The 16,401-nt window shown below is 40.5% G+C and overlaps 1 protein-coding gene across 1 annotated transcript; it reads right to left on the bottom strand.

Moving 5' to 3' along the window:
* Positions 1 to 50: 50 nt before the first annotated feature.
* plb1 (phospholipase B1) lies at positions 51 to 15,009 on the bottom strand. The gene is made up of 43 exons (XM_047341696.1): positions 14,946 to 15,009; positions 13,919 to 13,971; positions 13,747 to 13,810; positions 13,558 to 13,621; positions 13,435 to 13,469; positions 12,882 to 12,948; positions 12,748 to 12,796; positions 12,371 to 12,436; positions 12,196 to 12,261; positions 12,057 to 12,112; positions 11,841 to 11,910; positions 11,504 to 11,611; positions 11,314 to 11,367; positions 10,867 to 10,935; positions 10,609 to 10,683; positions 10,479 to 10,539; positions 10,327 to 10,385; positions 9,577 to 9,650; positions 9,435 to 9,478; positions 9,213 to 9,321; positions 9,060 to 9,111; positions 8,888 to 8,968; positions 8,451 to 8,516; positions 8,257 to 8,357; positions 8,074 to 8,155; positions 7,785 to 7,889; positions 7,596 to 7,691; positions 7,422 to 7,493; positions 7,237 to 7,314; positions 6,536 to 6,596; positions 6,397 to 6,455; positions 5,462 to 5,529; positions 5,338 to 5,381; positions 5,114 to 5,213; positions 4,978 to 5,029; positions 4,769 to 4,849; positions 3,521 to 3,586; positions 3,274 to 3,368; positions 2,942 to 3,023; positions 2,734 to 2,838; positions 2,529 to 2,624; positions 2,311 to 2,385; positions 51 to 2,233 (listed from the first exon to the last, which is right to left on the bottom strand). Exons 1-43 carry the CDS (start codon positions 15,007 to 15,009, stop codon positions 1,994 to 1,996), a joined length of 3,264 nt encoding a protein of 1,087 aa, XP_047197652.1. The 3' UTR covers positions 51 to 1,993.
* Positions 15,010 to 16,401: the final 1,392 nt, after the last annotated feature.

The raw sequence follows: 16,401 nt of genomic DNA, 5'->3' as shown, positions 1-16,401 counted from the left end.
TAACATGCAATACATGTGAGGATTATACAAAAATAGTATATAGTCTCCTCCTCTGTGTATACGAGTTATAACACACACATGTACAATCTGTTGAAACTGCTCTGCCCCATATTCAACTAAATTAACTCATAATGAACAGACTTTGTTGAGATTGTCAGAAATGTGTAAATTTAATAGTGTACTTGTTATTTGAATCACAGTTAAAGGTGGTTTCGCACTGAACTACACTACATTGAGAGATGTTGCTACATTTTTAGCCACACACCTGGATTTAAGAAACATCTGTTCACATAATTCAGTCCAGTACAACACCATCAATGTATATAAAGTTAATAATAAAACATATATCTGAATCAACACCGCTATGAAAGCGTCAAATAAAACCCTGAACACCAGGCGTCATTAAAGTTAGCACGGTTGTATTATATTGTAGTAGATTTTACAGATGATTGAATTATCATTAGTGATGCATAAATATAAAAGAACATTTAATTTTGTAGCTGGAAATAATTTTTGTTTAATCTGTACCAGCACGGGGAAAGTAAGAATAACAGTACGACAAGTACTTTCCAAAACTTTACATAAGTACAACACTTGAGTAAATGTACAGCCCAATACTGTGTGTTTAACGGAAGCAGACGGTGGCTTTCATCACTTTATGGAGGTCATAAAACAACCCCCTTCATGTTTTATCAGCAGGTTATAGCCCTGATAAAGCTAATAAATGCAGGCTGATGTGTGCTGTGTTCCGAGCCGAGTCACTCATGTGTGGGGGCTTTGTGTCGTTTGTGATGGGGTGACATTCTGGATCTCATGTCTATCTAAAATAAACACCACTAAAGGTTTTGCTGGTGGTGGTTGGCTGGACAGACGGGCGACATCATCAGCCCAGGACTCGCTGGTCCGGATGTCATCCGAGCAGTCAGAATGAATTATTGATTTTTTGGTCATTAAATTGAATATTGCAAATTATTTATTTCAAATATTATCAAATTTATCATTGCATAAAATAACACAGACACTACACCCACCAAAGTGCCCTGTTGTTAGGGTTACTCAGTACATTTACTTAAAATACTTTTTTTTAAAGTTTAGAGGTGAGTATTTTGTGTTTTACTCCTTTATCTGAAAACTACTAATTTTAAAATCGTTTTCAATTTATTAAAATCATATGTACAAGAGCAGAAATAAGTTAATGTGCAGCCAGTAAATCCTAGTCTGTATTTTTTGGACATGAAACTTGCCTTGGTACAGCTTGATGCAACACTGATGTAAAAGACTGTAGGGAACCATTGGGGCAGCTATGCTCAGGAGGTAGAGAGTGCCGTCCACTAACCAGAAGGTCAGTGGTTTGATCCCCGGCTCCTGTATTGCAATGTGCAAGATATTGAACCCCAAATTGCCCATGGCGCTTGCCCTGTGTGATAGTAGAAGCACTGAATGAATGTGTGTGTATGGGTGAATGTGACTTGTAAAGAGCTTTGAGTGGTTGATGATACTGGAAATACAGTCATTTACCATCACCATCCTTCAAGAGGACAAAATACGCTAATGTCACGGTTGTGGAGAGCAGCTGGACCCAAATGCAGGAGCGAGGCAGGAGGCAGGTCCAATTAGAAAAAACAGTATTCATCGAAAACATATAATAAGGGGCAGACCCATCAGGAAACAAACAGGCAAACTCAAACTGTTCAGGAAAAACAAGGCTGGATAAGGAATTTGAAGCTGACAGAGACTAAACAGACGACTCGACAAAGACAGAACTCAGGAGATCAGAACTTCCCAAACTAAAACAGATGACATGCTAACACACTCACTGCCATTTTCCACCTCTGCATCCAGTAATGTTTGCTGTGGTTCAAGGGCAATAATTAACTTGTGTAGACAGAGCAGACAGGCCTATCTTATCACCACAAACAATGTCCTTTCTACTGTCATCGTAAATGACGTTCTGTCATTTCTCCTCTTTAGACACTTTAAAACCCAGTGCTCTTCAACCCTGATGCACACTCCGCCTCTTCTTGTCTCCCTTGTCTCTGCAGCAGAAGAAGAGCCAGGTTGCAACACAGCCAATCAAAAGGCCAACAACGGCAAGAACGGCAGCGAGCCAAATGGCCACGCTGTTCGAGCAATCAGGGTTGAGGGGCAGGGGCATGCTGAGCGTTGTGGAGCTGTCGGATGTGGGTGCTGGCCTAGTCAAGCTGTTCCCCTTTGTGAAGATGTATGGATGCTCCTGAAAAACAAGGGTGAATCATACACTTCCACGTACTGTCAAATCAGTCACAAGTGGGTCAACGGCAGCTTTCTTACCTCAGTGGGGCATTTGACGCTATTTCTGGCATTTGTGAAATTGTTGTATGTTTGTTTTTCACCCACTGGCTCCAACTATGGGGTGAAACAGAAATAAATGTTTCAGTTCAGATCGTGACCAAAGTGCAGTGAGAGGTTGTAATTTAAACTGACTTCGTCCAAATCCCTTCCTCTGTCCAACTCGATTAGCCCTTTACTGTCCGTGCGGCCACACTCACCATGTTATTCCACAGAGCTACAGCCATGCCAGCATGTCCCCGCTCACTGAAGTGGAAACAGTCCTCAGAGAAGTAGGTGTGGTCAGGTCTGCCGTCCTGGAGAGGAAAAAATACAGCATCAGTGTTTGCAGGAAAAAGGCTTATTTACTCTCCTTAACCTAAAATAATCTATAAGTTTCTACAGGGAAGGAGACAAGTCACTTACAGCATTCAAAGGAATGATAGAGTTTTGAAAAAAGGGCTGAACAACCACAGCAAAGTCCTCTCTGCCCTCATAGCGGCCCCCGTACGCCACATTTTCCGCCTCCATCTGAAAAGAAAAACACAAATACTGTTGTTACTACAAGCAACATAACGATCATGTCTCCTCAGCGTGTCAGAGAAATCAGCCCTCGTCGTTCTTGTCAGTTCACCTGCATTTCCCGATTGATCCGTTTGACCTCAGCCAGCTCTATAGAATCCTCTTCTGCTTGCAAGAAGCACGGGCATGCAATCCTGAGGAGGAGAGGTGGAGATCAAGAGCTGATTTAGAAAAATTAAAAGCTTAATCATCACTGCTTGCTGCCTGATGCAATCCACTGTATATTATGATATCTGTGGATGAGCTAGTCCTTTATTGAGCATCATATTATTACATATTCCTGTTGTGACAAGTTATGAGATCAATATTAAGACATCTGCCTCAGACACAGAGTATTCGGTTCAATGTGCAATTGATTCGTCATGAGTGGATCGACAAGCGTACTGTTGTATCCAGGTGCACCCAAGACTGTCTCTTTTGACTCTGCGAAGGCCTTTGATTTCCAAGATCTCCATGACATTGACTATCGTCCTGGGAACCTGCGGACAAAAGAAAGATAGATATACGACTTTTACACGACTTTTTTCAAAGAATTCAATCCAATTGATCCTTTTTGATCATCAATGGAAAGTGAACACTGCCTTTTTAAATGCAGGATCTCTGGTGGTATTTATGGCACAATCCCATTTACCTCTTTGTACAAAATGTCCAAGCTCGTCATCATGTGGTGTCTGTAGCTCTGAGGCGACAGAGAGGCCTGTAGGTTTGAGACACACAACGTACAAGGATATTTATCAAATCACAGTGAACACATGAACACATAAACCAACTCATGCCTGTGACTTTTTGTGTGGAGGTTGCATGTTCTCCCTGTGTCTGCGTTTTGCAAACATGCAGATTGGGGTTAGGTTAAGTGGAGAATCTAACTTGACCGTAGGTGTGAATGGCCCTGTGGTACTCCGGCGACCTGTCCAGTGTGTACCCCACCTCTCGCCCAGTGCCAGCTGGGATTGGCTTGAGCCTCCATCACGCCCCAGTGTCCCTATACATTCACTTGGACTGCTGGACTACACCGCACTAAACCAAGAACATTGTCTGCAATATTCTCTATGTTTACAACACATTACAATTATCTATTATCTTTATCTATTTATTCATTATGAGTAATTTCATTCAGTTGCATGCAATATCCTAATGTCTACTCTATATTCTTTTGATATATTATCTCTATCTCTATCTATCTCTAGTTAACAAACTATAGCATCAGTAATTACATTTGTGAGCTGGATGCAATGTAATTTTGTTCCACTGTGTCTTGTTTGGGGTGACAGTAAGTTGTGTGGATCTTGTGCTGCCCCAAAAAGCACATAGCATCCATGAGACTGACCCTATGAGCTGTCACTATCACAGTCTCAGAGCTCTTAGTCTTAAATTTGTTGCTCTGCTTTGATATTCTGTTGCAAAGCCCACACATTAAAGAGAGAGAAAACCCCATCAGTAATGGAAAGAGAGAGCAAAGAAAGGGAAATGGAGGCGAGATGAGAAGAGAGAGAGAAGGAGCGAGGGAGACAGGATGAAGAGAGTCTGGGTTGACTTCAGTGTTGTTTATGCCTCTCAGAGAACAAGGCCCGCCACTGTGGCCCCGTGTGCTTGTTTAATTCAGACAGAGGCCTGCGCTGGAGGAGGGGGGCTGTTTTGTGGGAAGTGACAGAATGTGCTCATTGAGGAGAAACCACGTCTGCTCTCATCTCACTCTGACACGATAAAAACAATTAGAAAAAGAAAGAAGAAACAGCTCGATTGTTCTGCTCCGGTGCTCGAGCTACGTTTTGGAGAGTGATATCATGAGACAGCTCCACACAGGACATCAGCCGAACAGCGTGGGGACGTTTAACCACTTGTCCTGCATTTCCTGTGACGACGTCTTAAAGCAGCTCACCCGGTCGTGGCAGTACTGACACAGGTCATTGCCTCCGATGAAGAGGGTCACCAGCTTCCAGTCATTGTTGAAATCCACTGACTGTTTGCATTAAATGGATGGAGAGAGAATCACAGAGACAGAGAGGGAACAAAGATTATTCACTTGTTTCTCTTGTGCATTTCTTTAAACGTGAAACCAGTGCATGCGTTAGAACATGTTGAACTCACAGAATCATTTTTCAGGATATCAACCAGACGTCGGACCTGCCCTGGGATTCCTCTGTCGAGAATTAGAGACAGACATGAGTGCACAAAACATTTGAGAGGGAGCTATTTGAACCTGATAGCAAATCAATACACTCACGATATTTTGGCCCCTGATACGGCCACGTTGAAGCCAGACTGTTTGCCATCTTGTCCCACTGACATTCCCTTGATTTGAGGATTGAACTTCTTTAGAATATCTGAAAATAAGGGGGGAGAACAAAAATACTAGCTATGTTCCAGTCCACCTCTGTCATCTAGTGGTGCTACTGTGCATTACACTTATAAAAGGTTCTCTAGAAACAAAGGGAGCTAGAGACTTACTGGGTAATGTTGTGACAGTCTCGAGAGTTTTGTCTCCTCCGATGCTTGTAAAAGAAAAACAAATAATGAATAAAAAATGTGCAGGATGAAATGCAAATGATTTTGTTGTTGCACAGTCTCTCACCTCCATGCAACTCCTTTGTACTCGATTCTGAGCTGCAGCAGATTCTTGGCCTTTGCACCAAACCCAGTCTACAAAAGAGATGCAGACATCATTTTAATCATGTTTCTCTCTCAGACTTATTAAATCGATATTGTGGTCTCTGCTAATAAAATTATGTGATTAATCAGGTGATATTATTAATCCAGCATTTATCCATGTCCACTGGCTCTATATGACAAATTGGGTTGTGCAGAAATAATGTGTACACAACTTAAAAAGACGCAACAAGATTGCTAGCTAGAAAAAAATATTATGTTTGTATTAGTTTCACAAAATAAATAAACAAATAAATCTATTCTATTTCTTGGTTCAAGTCCCTAGTGACATCAGTGGTTGGCACTTTTCAAAATAGAGATGAAATAGAATAAAGCAATAAAAGACATGTAAGTAAAGTTTATCTATAGGGCACCTTTTCACCGACAAGAGTCACAAAGTGCTTTACGGGGCCATAACAGTTAAAAAGTTGAAAACAGAATTGCATAAGCTCATAAAAATGCAAAAATACACAACAGAAACATAGGAGCGGACATAAGAGACTAACAAGGTACACATGGTGCCTGTTTAAGTGTTTTTTAAATAATTCCTCAGCATGCTTATGACTAACAACTGAGATGCTACTGTCTTAAAACATGACTTTAGACCGGTGTGTGGATCTGTAATACATTTAAATGATTGGACCTGAGAGAGCGAGCGGACGAATAAGGGTGGAGTGGATCAGTTAGGTGTGCAGGGGCCTGATGGTGCAGTGATACAATATGTAAGAGTAAGAATTTTGAATTGATGCTTATAAAAGATCTGCATTGACTGATGGATCGCTGGTGAAAGTTCAGCCATCAAGTGAAGAACTGAACTGATCAACTGAAAGCTCCGGGGGAATAAAACTAGTCGGAGCTCACCGATAGAGAGTCGCCCAGAGCGGCCACCACCTTGATGTCTGCCGGCCGTAACCTGTGAACTAACAGAACATCAACGTGAGCACACACGCTGCGTCAAACTCACTTCCTGTGGCAGCTGAGTGACATCATGTGACTTTACCTGAAGTGGGCACAGAGTTGGACGGAGCCGTGTCGACGCAGGAGAAGTCACTTCCCCAGTTCTAAAGAATAACAGAGACGTGTTTTATGCATTTGTAGTTGTAATCTATTGCCATCGTGCACCAGCTCTATGATTATTGTGATGGAAGTTCTCTGGAAGCTGGTGAAAGGAGAACTCAGGCAGCAGCTGATGTCTTATGCAGAAGATTTTAATGTAGACTTGATGCATCAACGAGACCAGAAGGTGAAACAATACACCAACGCCAACAGAGTTACATGAGCAATTATCACCCTCAAGTCTCACACAACATCCCAATTTATCTCCCTCACCCTGCGTCATCCATTCCAACAGCACATCCTTGAAAGGCTAGAATTGCTGTCACTCTCTATGTTACATGTAGGTGTTGGCATCCTATTGGACAGTTAAGCCTAAAGCATGCATAAATCACGTTGTCTCCTTACGTCTTGCCACTGGTGTCATAAAATGCGTCTCTGTCTGGGGCATCTGAGTTAGATATGAAAGTCCATGAGCGTAGACACCCCGATGTACTGCTAGTTGGCCCTTTATCTGTAACCTGACCTTGGGTATTGCTTGGAGAGAAGGGAGTATGTGTGGAATGAGACAGGCTCTATTCTCCTCATGGTGCTGTACTGATGAAATGTGTGAGGAAGGTCAAATACTCCTTCATAGTTATGACTTACGTTAACAGGAGGAGGGGTGGTCGGAGGGCCTGTGAAGGTGTGGTTGCTGTTGACTGCGGTCCTGAAGAATGGGCTGGTCTAATGAAGAAGAAATAATAAAAATAAGAATGTGAATCTATAAAATCGATTAAATACACATATTGTATTGTTTCTGACTCATTGAATGTTGCTGAAAGTCACGTTACCTCAGAGGGACACTTCAAATCGATACAGGCTTCAAAGTCATGGGAGAAAGTCTTGTTTCCCACTGGCTCTAACTGGGAGATTGTAAAAGTCAGAGATTTATTTTGAATCATTCTGAGAAGAAATAAAAGTCAAAATGCAAAGTAAGAAATGTCTTCTGGTGAAGTTAGTCACACCATGTTGTTCCAGAGAGCTTGAGCCATGAGAGTGTGAGCTTTCTGGCTCAGGTGAAAACAGTCGGGGGAGAAGTAAGAACGATCAGGACGGCCATCCTTTAAAAAAAAAAGAAGGGACGACATTTTTAAACATACAAAAATGAATGAAAACACAATTCTAATTAATGTTTCAAGTTTGTCAGCGTTTACCTCTAACGTGGGAAGTACTATCTCTCTCATGAAGGGCTGCAGGACCACGGTGAAGTTGTGGTGTGTGTCGTAGCGACCAGTGTCAATCAGCTCTCTCATGACACGCTGCAAGGAAACACAGACAAAAGATAAAGAACAGAAAAAGGATGTCCCAGGTTGGGGAACAAATAAAATGTGCAGAGTCTATTTTCACAGATGAACCGACTCCACAGGCTTGAAACCTTTAATATTAACTATATGTGTTGTCACTATAGAAATGTGTTCCTCTTAACGTGTCATGGTTTTGTACCTGATATTCCCTGTTGAGGTCGTTGGCCCTCTGCAGTTCAGCGGATCCGTCTTTAGGCTTCAGTATACAGGGACAAATGAAACTGAAACACAAACATCAAAACTCTTAAGTGATGAGTTGGTCATGTTTATTTATTTATTTTTCTTAACCAAACTGTGTCTTAAAAAAACAGAACTCACTAACCTTGCAAACCAGGTGGGACAGCCCAGAGACTTGTCACTGTGCAGATCACGCAGCGGATCAACAACGAACATCTCCACCAGGTTAACAATGGCACGGGGCACCTGGGTAAAAAAACGAAACGTAGAGTTCATAGTGTGTCTGTGGTTTATGACACTGAAATGCTCCTGTGAGAGTAAGATGAGGGAATCATATACTTCACTGTGCAGGATGTCCAGAGCCTGGCGGATACGGTTGGCCACATTCCTGGGCGAGAAAAAAACCTGTAGAGAGAAGCACAGACAGTGTCAGTCAGTTAATCCCAGGTCATCAGCAGCTATTGTGATAATTAATGAATCATCTGAGTCAGGTGGTATTTCCTGTTGCTGGTTTGAGCTTCTTTCATGTCAGGATTCATTGCTTTTGGATGGATTTCGACAGTTGATAGATCAATACGAGCAATTTCAACATGAGTATGGCTGCAGGACATTCTAATGACCATTCATCACTATTGTTCTGACACTGTATCGATGAATAAAGATTGCAGATTAATCAATAATGATATAATTATTTGAAATGTCAATAGATTGTGATTCAACACTTTTGTCCTCTGTGATAAATTAAATCTGTCTTGATAAAATATATGAGTACTCACGCTGTTAGAGCAGAAGTCACATAAGTCATTGGCTCCAACAAACATAGTGATCACTTTCCAGTCGTTGAGGAAATCAATGCGCTGTAAAGACAAGAGGTGAATTTAGCAATTATCAAAATAAAAGGGAAACAAAGGTTACACCAGGTTCAACTGTCGTTCACCACAGCCTTACCGAATCGTTTTTCATTTTGTCCACCAGGATGCGCACCTGTTGCACCATATCACTGAGAACAGGAATAGAAAGGTGTGTATTCATTCCTCTGATGTGCTCATCATAAGTTCTGCTCAGGTTTTATTTGACAGGATTCAAAGGAACGTGACTGACCCGCTCTTGGCTCCCGCCACAGCCTGGTTGAGGAAGGCCTTGGGATTGTCCTCTTTACCTACTCCCTCTGAGAAGCCGGTCAGTGAGGGGTTAAACTCCTTCAGGATATCTGCAAAGCCACAGAGAAGCTCAATGTTGGCTCGTGATTGTATAAAACAAGTCTAATGCAAGTTTTTTATTCCATTTAATTTGATGAAATGACATAAAATAAGTGGAACGTACTTGGCAGAGTGGTTACCGTGGTGATGTTTTCATCCCCACCGATGCTGAAAGATGCAGAAACAGCTCATTACATCACAGAATCAACAAATGAATTCCCACACTGTTAAAAAATGTGACCCGGGTGAACTTTCCATTCTCTTACCTCCATGACAGTCCCCTGTACTCATTCATCACTAACAGGAGGTTGTCTACCTTTGCTCCCACACCATTGCCTGCCTGCAGAGAGACGACAAATTCTGAGACCATGTACAAAACCAGTGGAAACATTTCCCATCTATCTATCTATCTATCTATCTATCTATCTATCTATCTATCTATCTATCTATCTATCTATCTATCTATCTATCTATCTATCTATCTATCTATCTATCTATCTATCTATCTATCTGTCTGTCTATCTGTCTGTCTGTCTGTCTGTCTGTCTGTCTGTCTGTCTGTCTATCTATCTATCTATCTATCTATCTATCTATCTATCTATCTATCTGTCTGTCTGTCTGTCTGTCTGTCTGTCTGTCTGTCTGTCGTCCGTCTATCTATCTACTATCTATCTATAGATAGATATCTATTTTAGATATCTATCTTTTTTTCTTGTATTTTTATTTAGTTTTTCTTTTTTTATTGTGAGAATAAATTTTACTGCCATCATTTCTTTTAATCTTTATTTATCTTTTATCTAAATTTTGACTCATCAGTCAATTGTTATGCACTTTGAACTGCACTTACTGTTACACTTTACTGACTGATTGAGGTCATCTATCTATATCTATTTTGTCCATCTATATCTATATCGAAATCTATATCTATATCGAAATCTGTATTGAGATAAATTTGGCTTTTCAAAAGTGGTGCAGAAATAAATTTGCAAATATAGCAGGAGAATGAAAATACTCACTGTCAGAGAATCGCCCACCGCTGCCACCACCTTGATATCTCCAGGTCTGAGTTCATGCACTGCACAGGAGGTAGAATCAAGTAGGTAACAGTATATTTCCATACACATCCATCAGTAGAACAGAGAATAACAGCATGACAAATATTCTCTACCTGAAGTTGGTGTGGTGGGAGATGGACTGCGGTCTGTGCAGGGTATCTCTGTCCCCATCACCTGGGAACAGTTTGACTTCCTGCTGCTGCTGACCTGCCGTTGAGTTGTAAGACTTCTGGGGTCTGTTACTGAGGAGGCTTTGTTGTAAAGTGTCATCTCTCTGTCAGAGGGGGAATTGTTCTGTGTCCTCAAGAAAGGTCGTTCCTGAGACGAGAGTGGAAAAGAAGTGAGACAATAGTATTTAAATCTTATTTTGAAAGTCTGTTTTGAGGTTTGGGACCTTGGATTGAATTCTGAATGATTTAGGACACGTCTTTAGGACATTTTTGCATCAAACCACAGTAACGGGTGACTGAAAACACTGTGTTTAGCAATGGCAGGCCTCACCTGGGTGGGGCAAGGGATAGCGATGACACCGTTGTCCGTGATCTTTGTCTGACCTGTCATTGGCTGGAGCTGGAGGAGGAAACGTGATGATTGGTTAAGATTTTTAGGTTCAAGTGGGGCCATCGTGTTTAGCCAATTACCACAGAGCATGTAATAGAGCTGATTGCACAACGCGCGTGTTCATAATGCAGAGTGAACGATGATGGAGAAAGACATCATGAAGATAATCCCACCAAGTTAATCTTTACATCTCTTATCTAATCTCAGGTCAGAGCAACAAGCGTTAACTGTAGTAATCGTTCCATCGTTTCATTTTACGACTCAGACGCAGGGTCGATGACAGTGTCAGGACACAGTAAAGATCAACGCAGAAGATATTCAACTTGCTGCTTTGTCATTCTGCACGTTTGAATTTGCCATTTGTTACTTTGGTTTTTAATAAATTACCATGTTTGTCCAAAGCTGAACAGCAAGTTGGTTTATGTCAGACCCCAGGTTGTCCTGCAAAGAAACACAAGACATGTGCTCGTTACACATTAGCCATTTCAAAGGACACTTTGTTACTCAAAGGAAGGTTTGTTTACCATACAGTTATATTATTGTTATGGCATCTTGAAATATCTTTTTCTTTACTTACAGAATCTGAGCTGGGTTCAAGGATGACTGGGGCAGAGTGTAGCACGACAGAGAAGTCTGAACTGCTGCTGTGCCACCTTGGATTTTCCAAAACACCACTTAGAGAATCCTGAAGACACGAAAGGCGAATGATTCTTAATTGTTATGGTATCTTTATTTATATAGCACCTTTCAAAGCAGTCATTATAAAGTGCTTCACTGAAAGAACAAATAAAAATAAGAGAATACAACAATCTACAAGAAAAAAAAGAAAAAGGAATAGAATAGTATTTAAATAAAAGACAAAAAAACTATAAAAGACTTGAACATGAGCCGGGAAGCAACAGTTGCCTTTTTACCTGCAGCGTTTTTAGAAGAATTGCTTTTTGTAGGCGCTGGTTTATGCCTTCATTTCTCATACAGTCACAACTGCAACAAAAAGCGAAAAACTTCACTGACATCTTTTACAAAGAGCAAGATCACAACACTATAGATACAGATCATTTCTTTTTTATTTTAAAATAACAAGCTATTTCTGCTAGTTCCAAAAATAAAGAAGATAAAAAAACTCTCACTTGTCCTGCTGGTGAAACGCGCTCCACACTGTGACATGGATTAATGCACGATGCAGCTGTACAGAAGCACCAAGCATGTTAGTTTTGTCTTTTATTATTTATTCAAAGCTAAATTCTAGTGACCAAAACGCTACCATACCTTTTCTTGCAATGTCAGCAGAGCTGTCTCCGCATCCCGAACAACAGCTGCGACATCTGCAGCAACCTGAGGCAAGAAAAACCAGTCGCATTAATCCTATCGTCCATCTATACATCCACTCGCTATGTTGCATTAGGTCGAATCACATGATTTTGCATGAAAGAAGGAATCTTACATGAGGCGAGCAGGCACACAAGGAATCTGCCGAGACAAACATCAGAACAAACTTCCAGCCTGAGACCTGCAACAAAATATGAAGGACACATATTATCTTTAAATAATGTAGAAGATGTATAAAAAGCGCAAAAGTGAGCAAACTGTTTAAAGGTGATAAAGAAACAAGATGCTTATTTGGGTTCTAGCTGAGACTTAAGAGGATTGCTTCATGTGTATGGAGTCTTGTTAGTGTTGCTTGTCCTCCCAAATACAGAATCTGATCCAAGTCAAAGTATCATGTATTCTTGTTGTTTTATTCTATTTATGGAGAGTAAACTGGATTCTCTGAAATGTCTACAAAACATTCAACTTTGTTCTGAGAGGGTGAATGTGCACCTGATGTGACAGGGGCCGCGACAGTTCTTCAGCTTCCTTCAACAATCTCCTGCAACACAAACACTCTCATATAATAAGCTTCAAACCGCATTTAAAATGTGTGACTGCTCATCTGTGTGCGATGTGTCTATTACCTGGGCTGCGATGAGGCCTGAGCCACATGCTGAGGGATCATTTCAGGGGTAAACATGGAGAGCAACTCTATAAAAGTCACACAGACACAATCGTAAAGGGTAAAACTACAGTATGTTTCATCCCTCACATCACATTCAGACTGTGGATTATGAACATTATGAATTATAAAATGCTTTTATCATTTCATCAACGAGGGTTTATGGCCCCTGGTCTTATCCTGAGCGATAAACTCGACTAAACTGTAAGATAATTGTTCCCTCGCTCGTTCATCAAAGTGTGCTCTGTATCTGGAGTTTCCTGTAACACGCTCTTGACTTTTAGTTCAAATCCACTCAACAGTTAATGAGTGACAGAGAAAGATTATTGTGTTTAACTACAACAAAATCAATGACCAGGACACTAACATTTATTTCCGTGCACTTTGTGATTGTAAATAGAAATTGTAAAATACTTTGTTGAGGCCGCTTGTTATTTTAGATGATTATGTACTGTACTTGTCTTTCCACTAATTTGTAGAAATACTCAGTGGTGAGAAAGCGCAGTGGGACTTACCAGTTATTCTACTGACCAGGATGGATGCTTCGTGCCTAATTATGGAGACGTACACATCTTCAGATACAAATAGATTGAAATCATCACTTCCTGCTCTTCCAAGTATATGTTTATGCGTCTTACCTGTGAGACAGCGGCATCCCAAAGGTGTAAACAGCTGAGATATCAGCAGGTCTGAGAGCGTCGACTGAAAACAAGTGAATTAAAGCAAAGTTATGATACAACGCTGCAAATGGTTTTAGATCATTTGGCCTGAATTGATCAAATAAGAGATCTGCTCATGACAGAAATCAGTCAAAAGAAAACACCAACCTGAGGAGGGTGGAGACGAGGGTCCAGGTGTTGGTGAGCAAAGTACTGACATGTAAGTTTCTGCCTGTGACATAAATATGAAAACTCTTAGACTATTATTGTCAATATATCTGTAAAAAGCAAATGACGGGTTTTAAATAACACTCAGACACGATGACGGACTGTACCGTACCGTCTCTTGTTTTTCTGTTGGCTGATCATTTTCACCCACAATGTAAACAGCATCTAGATGTGACATAGGAAACAAATACAGCGAAAAATTGAACACCCAAAAGTAATGCATTAAAAAACTCCCTCTTCTCGTCTTGCACTTTCCTTTTAAAATAGGGATTTAATGAATGAAATGATTTAGTTTATTACAGAGAGACCATTTTCTTTGTTAAACCACGAATGGGATCACGTTTCATTACTTTTGCTTCAAGGTTAAAGCTGCTTTGCGGCAAATTACCTGACGTTACAGTCACTTATTGCTCGTATCATCATCCTGTGTAATAAACTGTGGTGTAATAAACTTCCTGTGTGGTTCAGTCTTTTTCCATTTGCAGCCCAAAGTCCTTTGTGCACATTTATATGTAGCAGACAATGAACTGTTTATCACACATTATAATGCCATTGTGACTGATTATAAAACTGTAACTCATCCACCCATAAGTGGAGGCTGGTTTATAAGCAGATACTTAATTATAATATAGTAAAGCACACATTGTAATATGATATATTTCTTCAAATGAGAAGTTACAATTGCTGACAAATTCTGTGCATTAAACATTGATAAATGCAATGAATGACTGCATTAGAGCATCTTGCATCAAATAATATTATACTGCTTATAAATGCTGATATCAAAGGTTTTAAAGTAAAGTGTTACCCTGGTGTCATATAATGCCGGAGAAAACTCAAAATCTGAAATGCACGGTTTAGGAATGAGTTCAGATACAGCTTCTGCAATGATTTATGTGTAAACTAGTCTAACTCATGGTGCAGGATAACTTACAATATGTGAACATTACCACAACAACAGAAGAGGGAAACTGGCTGTGCTTTATCTTTCTCCCCAAATAAGAAAATTCCTTGTATGTTGAAAACCTCAATAAATCTGATTCTGATCCCTCCAAACATCCCCGTCTGCAACGTGTCATTCAGCTCATTCAATATGTAAACATGACTGTAAATGTGTACAGTTATTGCCTGTTCTTTACCTGTAAACTGAGCACAGGATCCAACGAGGACGGCCAGAATCAGGAGCGCACATCTCGTCTTCATGGTGTAAGCAGATAACTGAGCGCCTTCCACACTGAGGGGGTTTGTGGGTTTCCTCCTCTTCTCTTCCCTCGGCCTAAAAAAACGTCCGCTCTCACCACCTGTAAAAGTGCCAGTGCAGGGTGTGGAGAAGAGAGAGAGAGAGTGTTCCTGAGAGGGCAAAGCGTTGAAAAGGGGAGAAAAAGATGAGGAAAACCTCTCTTCGTGCGAACTCTTTTATTGTCAGTCATATCTTCCCTTTATCAGTTTATCAGGATAACAATCAAGCAGATTCCTGATCGTTCCTCCCTCTCCGTATCTGTGATTTGTTTGTCAGCCAGAAGCTGAGTCACCTGCAGTTTATCCTGGACATCTAAATAATATTCTCATTTTTATAACAGACCAAACTGAGACCAGTTTATGTTTAAATTGTTGCTAACGTCTTGTCAGTGGCATATAGCTGTGACCATGATATTTTATCAGTCAATCAATGAGCACTGTTCCTATAAATAAAAATAACAAATAAAATATAATTTAAAAGGTGAAAGGCCTGAAGATATAATCCTTCATAATCATATTTTGGTTTATGTCTTTTGCCAATACGGAGCCAGACACACTTTATAACATCCATAATTTAAAAATAAATGTAAATGAATATAATTAGGATATTTGTTTCGATGCTGCTTGAACAGAAACCTTTTAAAACTTGTATCCAATGTGACATTGGTTCTATAGGTTTTCTGTTTTCAATTTATCCAATGTAAATGGTCTGTATTTAAATGGTCTGTATTTATATATTGAGCTTTTCTAGTCTTGTTGACCACTCAAAGTACAGTACAGTACTGTGACACAAGCGGTTACCACAGTGGGTCGAGGCAGCGCGGAGCACACGGGACACAGAGCAACGTTTCAAATACTTATCATGAAGCACACACACACGCCTCACCACTTCGCATCACTGTGCATCTTAAAGGCCATCAACTCACCTGTTACCAGCTCCACACATTCATTAGTGACTACCCCAACAAACACTACAGATTCATTTGCACAGCTGACTGATTTGTAGAAATTTATTTTTAAATATGTATGAGGCACATCATGAATCGAGAGAGGAAGGGGGGCCCACAGAGACTGCTTGTGTATAGGGCCCAGAATCTTGTGCTACGCCCCTACACAGTGCAATCATACAATTTCATATAAATCATGTCTAAATATGTCCCTCTCTGATTTAGAGCTGTGCTCGTGCTTTGCCGAGCAGCAGACAGTTCCTGTGGTGATAAATGTAACCACCAGGGGTTTCATATACATGTTGTGTAAGAATATGTTAACAACCAAACAACCAAACTGTTTATGTTCAGTTTTGGAGATGAGATGAGATCAGATTGTTAAACACTTTATGAGTTTGTCCTCAGATTG

Source organism: Hippoglossus stenolepis, chromosome 10 (assembly GCF_022539355.2).
Source record: "Hippoglossus stenolepis isolate QCI-W04-F060 chromosome 10, HSTE1.2, whole genome shotgun sequence".
NCBI lineage: Eukaryota > Metazoa > Chordata > Actinopteri > Pleuronectiformes > Pleuronectidae > Hippoglossus > Hippoglossus stenolepis.
This window is presented reverse-complemented; position numbering and strand designations above follow the sequence as displayed.